Source organism: Lampetra planeri, chromosome 21, assembly GCF_965212315.1.
Source record: "Lampetra planeri chromosome 21, kcLamPlan1.2.h2, whole genome shotgun sequence".
NCBI classification, from domain to species: Eukaryota; Metazoa; Chordata; class Hyperoartia; order Petromyzontiformes; family Petromyzontidae; genus Lampetra; species Lampetra planeri.
The window spans coordinates 13509511-13520886 of NC_136127.1; the positions used below are offsets into that span (position 1 = coordinate 13509511).

Sequence of the window (11376 nt, forward strand, 5' to 3'; positions counted from 1 at the left end):
AGGCTCAGCCCAGAATCCCAGAATGTGTTGCCCAGCTTCCGCTGATTGTGTGAGAGCCTGAGGCTGGCTGATATCTGCTGACTTGCCTAATGAGCCCTCATGCCTCCGAGCGGCCACTGTAGAGCATCAATGTAATGTAATTCGTTTGTCAAAGTGATTTTGTTTCCAAAGTGGAATTATACATTTTGTCAGGAGACATTTTGGGCACATTATCTATTACAATGTTAGTTTGCGTGAGCATTAATAAGCAATGAAAATAGACGTAAAGCTTTCGTGACTGCAGGAATTCATATTATTTAGGTCTTTCGGTAAAGCCACGTGGATAGAAAAATAATAAAAATAATAACAATATCACGACGTTTCGATCGCAACACGAGCAATCGTCATCAGGTGAAACATATAGCGGGAGAGCTGCTGAGGCAGGAAAAAATATATGGCGGAATCGCTGCTAAGGCAGGGAGTTATAAAGGTTTGAGATGGGTGTAGCCCAAGGGTCAGTGGGCGGGGCTAAAGATGAAATTTGCATGTAAATGTAAGATCGGAGAAATCTTGACAAATGAAGCTGTTGGGGTGGCCATTGTATTGTGAGAGATTAGGATGTCAATGTAAGAAATTTGCTTGTAAATGTAAGCTCGGAGAGAGCTCGTTAAAGAGCCATCGCCACCTGGAGGTGGAAAAGGATGGCAAGCCGCCATTTACTAACACAGCTAACGGTGGCTGTGTCAGTGAATGTAACTCAGAGAGTCGAAAATAACTGCTAACATAGGTAGGTAGGAAGGGGACAACACAGTCAGTTATGACCAACACTGGTTAATAACGTCCTTCCAATGATTGCTCAGTTTGTACCCATCTTCTCGGTTGAAATTGTGTCTGTGTTTATATATCTGGATGGCTTCATGAATGAATCTTTGCTGATCGCCAGTAGGTTTGCAGAGTACCTTCGTTTTAACAAAATCAATTTTGTGTGTAACCACAGTGTTAAAATAATGATCAGCTACGGCTGAGGTGTTGGTCCTACCGTGTTTCAGATCTACCTTATGTTCACGAACCCGGTTCGAGACATGTCGTTTAGTTTCCCCAATGTAACTGCTGCCACAGACACCGCTTAGTTTGTAGACACCGGGGTGTTGCATGTCAGGGATCACATCCTGCACAGATGGGATCAAATCACACATTTTATGTACTGTGTTGAATCGTACCTGGATCTTGTGTTTGCTCATGATTTTGGAAATATTTTTGGTAACCCTTGCTATATTCTTAGGTTTTTTCGGTAAAGTCACGTAGGTAAACATTAAAAACCTAAGAATATGAATCCTTGCAGTCATGAAAGCTTCAAATCTAGAACCCTTGCTATGTATAGCAAGGTCATGGTTTTGATTGGGTCCTCGGATGTTTCTTTCCCAACGGTTGGGGTGGGAAAATATGGTTGTCGCCTGATGAAGCTGGTTGTAATTACTGGCAAAACGTCGTACTCAGATTGTAAATGTTGTGGCTTGGCTCTCCAACACACCGGTTAGTGCTGTGCTGGTGTAGTGGCTTCCACGGAGACACACACTGGAACTTGGAGGCAACACGTTTATTACAACACCCCGACAGGGTAACTACATAAACATACGGGATAACGACATAGGTGGTAGCTAACTTTCACGAGCGACTAAACCGCAACGGGCGATTATATAACCGGGTCCGGTCAGTAACGTCCTGCTTGGCCCACGATGCCGAGCGTGACGACCGAAGATCGAGGAGACGTAGCACGGCGGGTTGATTCCAGAACACAGCCCGGATCGGCGCTCGGGATTTCCCTTTTATGCCCCTGAGCGTGGCCTGGCTCTGCCCTAGGCCACGCCCCCTTCTAGATCCTACTAGAAGGTTCTGGGCCTTACGTCACGTGTCCCTCTCGCCACCCCTTGGCCCCCCTCGCTACCCTCTCCTGGTCACGTGCCCTCTCGGGTTCATCCAGACTGTCATGTCCTGAAGTGCCCTCTCTCTGGCCGTCACCAGAAGCAGGCCCCCTTCGGCCCGCTTCTATGCCATACACGCTCTGGTGCCAGAGAGAGACGCTCACATGCACAGTACCACTCTTGTTCCAATAGATGGCGCTAGACGCCATAGTGACTGAATATACGTCACTATACTAGTGTAGTGAGCGACTTCTGAGACACGTCGAGTAGAAGACTTCTTTTTTATTAAGAGCACATGGGGCAATACACTTCATAACGCAGCTACAAATAGGCGATCCTAACACGAAGCCCATCTCTGTCATACACCACGCTAGCTGTTCGGCTAGCGTAGCGGCGGCGACGGAGATGGTCTTGCAGAATAACAGTCACGTGGTCAAAGACGAAGAGATGACGACAAGCAGCGACGCAGCCAGAACCCGCAGAACAACCCCGAACCTCTGGTTCGGTCCACCTTATATCTCCCCGGCACGGCCAAGCTCCACCTCTGGCCACGCCCCCTATCCAGAACCTTCGGGCTGGTTCCTGGAGCTTCTCGACTGACTCCCCCCTTCACCTTTACCCCAGATACACCCCCCTTATAATAAGGCATTATGTAATGCAGCCATAACCCCTACAGGCCGGCAAGTGTCACCCTGTCATTACACTAGTAACGAATTGGCATGTTCTGTTTACGTGACAAACCTTACTAGTTGGCAGTGTCGGGTGTTGGCGGGTTTAACAACACATTTATATATACTCTTTGGTTCTTTCGGGAAAGTCACGTAGGTATAAAATAAAACAAATCACGACGTTTCGGGCACAACACAAGCGTCCGTCATCAGGTGGGAAAGCATGGTCTGCTGCTGAGTCAGACTGTTTTAAAATGTTTGAAATGTGTGTAGCTCAAGGGTTATAAAGAAGTGGCTGGGGCTAGTGATGTTAATGTGAGAAACGTCGTGATTTTATTTCATTTCTAACTATGTGACTTTACCGAAAGAACCAAAGAGTATGGATTCCTGCAGTCACGAAAGCCTCAAATCAACATTTATATATTTACGCGATCTAGCCCAAAAAGCCTGTAATATGTGTTGTCATTGTCTCAGATAAAATGCATTGTAGTGATTGTGTAGGTTAGATGGTGTGAGGAAGCGTACTTGGATTATTGCTATTGCCGGTGTCGCTTGAGGAATTGCTCCATGGTGTAATGCCAGCATTTGTGCCAAAGCCACTTCCTCTGTCGAAATTTAGTTGCTATTGAAGGAACGACCACCACATGCACCCCACAGTGCCTCTATCCAGTGTTGCCGCTTGTTTGAAGTGGAGAGACGAAGTACTATGAAAGCACTTGCAAGTGGCAACATCACCCCTCGCACTTTCCAGTTTTTTCGCCAGCCAGCCCAGGCCTCCCGGCATACTGGAGCTGGCTTCTCATTATTGCTGGGGACGTCGAATTGAATCCAGGCCCGTTTTTCCCTTGTGGCAGCTGCTTCAAGAACGTCAATGCAAACTCTATTCAATGCAACGGTTGTAAAGCTTGGTACCACAAACGCTGCACTACTTTAGCCCGCATCCCCAGTTCAAATTCCGGCTGGTTCTACAAATGTTGTCCATCATCCACTCCAACAACTCCACCTTGCACAACCACACTAGCACCACCACCTCATCCATCGCAACCACCGTTTCAACCACAACAAAAATCCTTCAACTAAACATCAGCGGCATCAACAACACATCTCTTGAACTCAGCACCTTCCTACAACAAAACTCCATTTAAATATATTCGCCCATCCAATAAACTAAATGTAAATCCCCTTCTCGCCCCGCCCAACTTTGAAAATTTCACTTTCCTCCGTCGAGACCGACCAACAGCTGGTGGCGGTCTAGCTTTCCTCATTTATAACAGCATTCAATTTTAAGAAATTGAAATCCCAAATCCTCCTTCTGATATCACCACAGAAGTCTTTAGCATCCGTATCAAATCCCATATAGGCCCGCTCACTATAATCAACGTCTACATCTCACCGAACAGTTCTTGCCCTACTATCAGTTCAATATAAATCGACTTTTACCAAACAACGACTCAACTGTTATTGGAGTTTTCAATGCCCACAACAAACTTTGGCACTCTTCCCTTTCAAATGCACGTGGCGACCTCATTGCCGATATCTTGAACGGCTCCCCCTATGGGGTACTTAATGAAAGAATCAAAACAGAGTTCCGTCACCTGGCCCTTCATGCTCACCAGATATCTGAATAGCGTCAAGAAACCGCCTTTCATCAACCAACTGGCAAGTCCTTACGGCCCTTGGATCCGACCACCTACCTATTGTGTTGACCCTCAATGCTGCAAAGCCTTCACAAACTTCTAAAAACCGCTTGTATTGCAACTTAAAAAAGCCTACTGGCCACTTTTTACATCAAAATCAGAAGCATTATTCGCCAACAACATCAACCATATCCACACATCCGCACATAACTCTGAAAAGATTTTCAGAAACATCATCGCAACTAAGACCAAGCACACCATCCTGGCGGGTTGCTACAAGCAACACCTTCCCTGCCTCACTAAAGAAGCCTCAATGCTAATAAACCAACGAACCACTATTAGGACTAAAAATCCTACATCACCACAAATCCCAGCCTTCAATATTGAAATCACAAAGCTAATCAATAAAGCCAAAACAGAACGCTGGCACGAGTTTGTTGAATCTTTTGACCACCGCCAAAACTCATCAACTTTGGAAGACCATCAAAGCCTTAGACGCACACTCCAAACCGCCACCCAATTGTACAATCACTTTCAACAACAAATCCGTCAAACAACAATAACATCACCAACCACTTGAACAAACTTTTCTCATCAGTCATCCCACACTCTTCCAATAAATCCACCCGTCAAAAAATCCGTCAAATCAAGGAACTACCTCTAAACAACGCCCCCCAATTTAGCCTTGAAGAGGTGAAACTAGCTATCAAAAAAGCCAAAAATTATTGCGCAATTGGCCCCGATGGCATAGCTATGCCCCACCTCAAACACCTCGGCCCCCTTGGCATCAAGTTTCTCGCCTTCACCATTAACGCCTCACTCCAGTGCAACCTCATTCCGGCCATCAGAAAAAACATCGACAATCATCTCACTTCCAAAACCCGTCAAAGACCTAAATCAAGCAACGTCCTACAGGCCGATTTCCCTACTTTGCCCAACAATCAAGATTTTAGAGGCCCTCATCCTTCCAATCATCACCACCAACTTACCTCCATCATCTCACCAACATGGCTTTTGCCCTGCACACTCAACAACAACAGCTCTTCTCAACCTAACCACCCAAATTGCAAACGGTTTCAATGAGAAAAAGCCCCCATCCCGCACTATCGTTGCTTCCCTTCACCTTACTAAGGCTTTCGACACCGTTAACCACCTCACGCTCATCAACATTATCCAGGGTTCTACGCTACCATCAGGCCTTGTTTGCTAGCTTACAAATTACCTAAGGGGCTGCCCATCACGCACTCTCTTTCGTGATATTCAATCCTCCTCACGAAACATTCATGCAGGAGTACCACAAGGTTCCATAATATCCACAGCGCTGTTCAATGCCCACCTCCACGATCTACCAACTCCTCCAAAAGAAGTACAAGTAGTCAGCTATGCCGACGACATCACAGTTTACACTTCTAATCAAAATATCCCCAAAATGGAAAACTCCATCAACTCCTATCTAAAACGGCTCAGCACTTTCCTAGCCAAGAGATCGCTTCAACTCTCAACATCCAAATCAACAGTCGCCCTTTTCACACATCATAATCAACAGCCAACGCCTCCCACTAGCAGAATTATAGGTGTAAGCTTTGTCACCATGTTCAGCTTTGCTCAACACGGCAGAGACGTCCATACAAAAGTTAACAAACGAAATCACATCTTACGAGCTTTAGCTGGCACATCTTGGGGTCAACAAAAGGAGACTTTACTCCTAACCTACAAAGCCATTGGACGTCCCATCATCAATTATGCCATTCCCATTTGGTGCCCAAACCTCTCCTCTACAGGTTACCAAAAGCTCCAAATCGCCCAAAACCAAGCACTTTGCCTAGCCACAGGATGCCACCTCATGGCACCAATTGACCATCTCCACCAAGAAACCAAAGTTCTTCCGATTCAAGAACATTGCAAGCTTCTCACCGATCAATATCTGGCTTCATGCCACTCGACAACACATCCTTGCACAAAGCTACTCAAAGCCCCTCCACCTGCTAGGAAAATGAAATCCACCTTGCTTTCCTTTAGCTCTGCCAACGTGCAATCTACTTTAAACGTTCTTCCACCAAATAGCACCATCAAATCAATGTTGAACCACTTGCACACTGCTGCCACCATGCACTGCCTGAACGCCTACAAGCCCAATTTCGTGCTAGGGGGTTGGCCCCCACCCATCGCAGACGACGAAAAATCCCTGACCCGGGCAACTCGCACAAAACTGGCTCAACTCCGTTAAGTTTACTGCTCCATGCTAGCCGATTACTAAAATCGAATCGACCCAAACGCCCCAAACTGCTGCCCTCTCTGTGCCAAGCAACGCCAGAAGACGTCTCCCATTTTCTCAGTTGCTCAAAACGCGGACCAAAAAATTAAATCGATTGATCTCTGGCTAAACCCTTCCAAAGTGGCGACACAACGCCACCTATAAACAGAAAGTGCGAGGAAAACAACAACAACAACAACCCCACAGTACCTACCACACGCATTCCACCGTTTCAGCCACACACTTCTCTCTGCCTACAATACGCACACTCCACCAGGCCTACCACTCACACCCTCGCATACAACTGCCACATGTATATCTCTAACCCTACCTCACACAACCCCCTAACCCTGCTTGACACAACCCCTAACCTCACCACACACAGTTTTGCATGTGTTTATCTGTTTATTTTGATCATATGGCTTTTTATCAAGATTGTGCCCCTAAACGTGCAGTTGAAAGGTAATTTGAGTTGTGTGGGAGTTTCCTCTCTCTGTGCCATTATTTTTTTGTATCTTTTTCAACCACCTGACGTGAGGTCAGCACGCCTGCTGGGTGCGAGTCGGCATCATGAGCACATTGCTGTCACTTTGTTCCTATTTCAAACGTTATTTATTCATCCGGCTGGGTGGCTCGGCGGTAGAGCAAGCGGCTCGCAATCGCAAGGTCGCGAGTTCATATCCTGGTTGGGGGTTGACTCAGCCCATCATCCATGTCGGGTAGAGGAAATAAGCAGTGATTCCCCCATGGAGAGAATTTCTACCTGCTGTGTGCTTGTGTTTAACGTGAAGTACCCCAGGTCACTTGTGCTGTGCAGGTTGTGTGAGGGGTTGAGGATCGTTAGCGAGGTGATTGTGCTTGTTCTATTTGTAGTAGAGGTATTTTAGAAACAAGGCCCATTTAGTGCTTGCATCTAAACATCACTTACCTCTTTCCTGTGAGATGCCTAGCACAGAGATTCCCACAGTTTTCTGGGCCTGCGGACCATTGTAGCCAATCCGCCGACCACCATGCCCCAATTGCATACTTTTCTAAATTAAAATGGCTTTGAATCGTAGCATCTGCATCAGTTCTGCAGACAACTTCTACATCGCCTTGTGGACTGCCAGTGGTCTACCAATGGTCCACCAGTGGTCTGCCAGTGGTTTGCAGACCACAGGTTTGGAACCGCAGGCATAAAGGAGCCCGTGAGCAGACAACCACACTCGCAGTTGGCTACTAACATAATCACCATGAGAACTGGCTGAGGTATGCTCTGCAGCGCCTGATGACACCTGTACAGAGGGGTTTCAGGCGTCTTCAGATTGCCTGTTTGGTTCTCCTGACCCCATTGGTAGATTTAGCGCTACTTTTTAAATCAAGACTAAAATGTTTCACCGTTGAAATGGAACATCTTGTTTGTGAAGGTGTCCATGGTTTCAATCGACACATACACAGCAACCACATTATGATACAACTCTACAGCTTATACAGTTGGCATTTATGCACCGAGCATCACGCTTAGTCAAACACACAAATGCATAACAATTAAACAGTGTACACCTCCGGTTCATACGTAATGTGCTCTAGCTGTAAGTCAACTAATAACAACTAGACAACTATTTTTATTTTACCAGGTAAGGCCCACTGAGCTATATAGCTATTTTTCAGAAGCGACCTGGCCACAAATGATTGCTCAACAAAGTGGCTTATCACGTGGAAATTTATAGCAGCAGCCAAACACTCTAAACGCATATTTCTAAATGTGGAGGGAAAAACCGGAGGACCTGGAGAAAAATCCACGCGAGCATGGGGAGAACATGCAAACTCCCAATGTGCAGGCGTCAGGGTCTGGATCAAACCAACGACCTACTGTATACCAGGCGAGGTAGTTAACATCACACCTCCATGTTGTGCAATCGTGCACAGTAGATGTTGTGCAAGCATGTTTTGATTAAATATTCAAATATGTTGAAACTAGCGGCGTATGTTAGTGTCCGTGAGATCGTTCCACGTTGAAGCAGCTTCATCCGTATCTGAGCGAGAGTTTTGCCTGTTCGGGTTTTTACTCCAGGGACAGTGACACTGGTGCATTTTTGAGGCCACTGAGCAGAGTTACCGTTGGAGTCAAATGACAGCGGTCGAGTGAAGTACAGCGGTGGGGGCATTTAAACGCAGCTGTCCCATCTTTAATCTGCCCGCGCTTCAAGATCACCGTGCGTCCATTGCTACGACATGGCCATTTGTAACGAGGGTGGTGGCGGGCTGGTGCAGGTCTCGACGGGCTAGGCTTCACGATCGCGACACGCGACACGCCGGTGGGAGGCCGCACGCCGATCTACGTGAAGAGCATCATGCCCAAGGGCGCGGCACTGAGTGACGGCCGCCTCAAGTCTGGAGATCGGCTCCTGGAGGTGAGGGCTCCCATGCTTGTTCTCCTGAGAAACACGGCACTCGTTGGAGAGACACTCATGCTGTCCTGGTCAGTGTGTTGCAGGGTGGCTGCGAGGCAGGAGGGTCGCCCCTGCACTGCCGCCACCCTGCAGCACACTGAACAGGACAGCATGAATTTCTCTCCAACGAGTGCCGTGTTTCTCAGGAGAACAAGCATGGGAGAAACACGGCACTCGTTGGAGAGACACTCGTGCTGTCCTGTTCAGTGTGCTGCAGGGTGGCGGCAGTGCAGGGGCGACCCTCCTGCCTCGCAGCCTTTCTGTGTGGATCTTGTATGTTCTCCCCCGGTTCTGTATGAGTTTCCTCCGGGTTCTCTAGTTTCCTGCTTTAGCTAAAATACATACAATGTCACTGCTGTTGGCAAAATATCCCAAATTACCTGCAAATTATTACAATTATTGACATTGTGCACAGACTCTTCATTCTTAGTGAGGCTTTCCTGCGTAAAGAAACATAATAATAAATACGTGTTCAACTCATAAATAACATTCACCTTAAAACACACAACATATATTGTTTCATACTCTTTGGGTCTTTCGGTAAAGTCACGTAGATAGAAAAATTATAAAAAATGACGACGTTTCGATCGCAACACAAGCAATCGTCTTCAGGTGAAAAAATACAGCAGATAAACTGCTGAGGCAGGAGAAATATAGCGAGATAACTACTGCAGCAAGAGGTTATATAGGTTTTAGATGGGTACAACCCAAGGGTAAGTGGGCGGGGCTAGAGATGGAATTTACAAGTACCGTACCTCGGCCATTGTATTGCTCGAGATTAGAGATGAGCATGTCAAGTTGAGATGGCTCCTGCTGCGGGAAGGGTTGAGGCTAATTCTAATAACACAGTTGCAGGCTTAAAGGCCCAGAACGTCAAGTGGCCCGCAACAAAAAGCACTACAAACATAATAGACAAGGGGGTGTCACACATTTCTTGAATTCAGCAAGGTTATTATAAGAGCTTTGGAATAATATTTGATCATCGCAGGGAAGTCCAAAGTGGAGCAGTGTGAGGGAAGATGATGCAGAAGAGAGGTGTTGTAGCCTGCAGTGTGGTAAGTGATTTGGGTGAGTGAGTGAGTGTGTTGCTGTGCCCTAGTGTGGTGGTTGAACACAGAGTGGATGAGATTAAACAGTTTGCTGGTAGAAACAGCCAGCGGAGGATTAATTGATGCCTTTGTCTCCAGGCTCGTCGGCTTTTGTTTTCTGAGTTGGCCACACAGATGCTTCCTCCATGCGCCGCACGGACATCCTGTGTAAATCAGCGCTGTTGCACGAACCTTTCTGGGCTCCGGGATGTCCTGCGCTGACTCATCGCTGTGTGTCACACGTGCCACTTCAAATTACAGGATTTCCTCTGCTGAATCTGTGCTTTCAGTCAGAGTTGACTGTTTATATGTTTCAAGAAATAAAATAACGGTGTCGTAATAATGGGGCACGCAGTGACTCTTTATTGGGCTTTTGTAATTAATAAGACAATGAAAGACATTTATATTTTTGTCATGATAATCTACTCCCTGTTTTCTATTTACCTATCAACTGTGTGTTTGCTTTTCATGTATTTGTAAATAACAATTTTAATTTTTTACATGTGGTGTTTCCGTCGTTGTTAAGCTGTCACGAGCGCGCTGTGCATACAGGTGGATATCGTCCCCCAGTAGGGAGCAACGCTCCTCCGTGTCATCCCACTTGAGTAGTTTGCAGTGTCAGTAACAAATTTCGCAAATTGTGATTGTGACACTGGAAACGAACCGTGAACCTCTATGACAAGCGGCACGCGCGCTATCGCCGGGTCGCGTCATTGCCTCATGTCACCATGAAACGTGATTGTCCTGGTTTAGAGACACAGACAGTTGTGAAAATGTCAAATGGCTGCGAGACTTGGTTACAAAAGCACGAACTTACTCCTTAATCACTATTAGACGGCATTACAGGTTTAAGACGCTTACGAAGATTTCCTCGACAATGTCGCTTGTGTTTGCTGGTCAGGTGGCTCAGCGGTCGAGTGAGCGGGTTGTAAGTTAATATCCTGGTTGGGGATTGACTCAGCCCCTCGTCCTTCCGGTGTGGATTAAATATGTACCAATTTGTGGGAATTCAACAGGTGTTATCCTTGGAGAAATGTATAGGTTATAGATTTAAAATCTTCATCTATTTGTCAATGGACACCCTGATGAAAGGGAATTTACATTTGGAATATAAAAATTAAATATAAATAAATAATTGCTTCCTACCATAGGAATGTGGAATATCCATCACTGGCTCAGGACTGTAAACGGGAGATGATCACCGCCTCAGTGGGCTTAGTCCAACAAACAGCGAGCATGTGTACGGTCTGGCTCGTCCGCTGTTGTTTGTCAGATGTACGAGAAAGGCAATGGAATAGCAATGGTGAGCGAGTGTGGGTGAAGTGAGACGGCGTCTCCCCGCGTGCGTGGGGCAGGTGAACGGGCTGGACGTGACGAGTCGCACGCAGGAGGAGGT

At 46.6% G+C, this 11376-nt stretch overlaps 1 protein-coding gene across 3 annotated transcripts in view; it reads left to right on the forward strand.

Moving 5' to 3' along the window:
• LOC144724755 (partitioning defective 3 homolog) overlaps nucleotides 1-11376 on the forward strand; it is a 78850-nt gene that overhangs the window by 33001 nt on the left and 34473 nt on the right. For 2 of the 3 annotated variants that reach the window (XM_078604142.1, XM_078604143.1), the window contains exon 11: nucleotides 8714-8853. In XM_078604142.1, coding sequence (XP_078460268.1) covers nucleotides 8714-8853 — 140 coding nt within the window. Of the gene's footprint in view, nucleotides 1-8713; nucleotides 8854-11335; nucleotides 11375-11376 lie in introns of all 3 variants that reach the window. The other variant, XM_078604144.1, reaches the window with a different exon arrangement.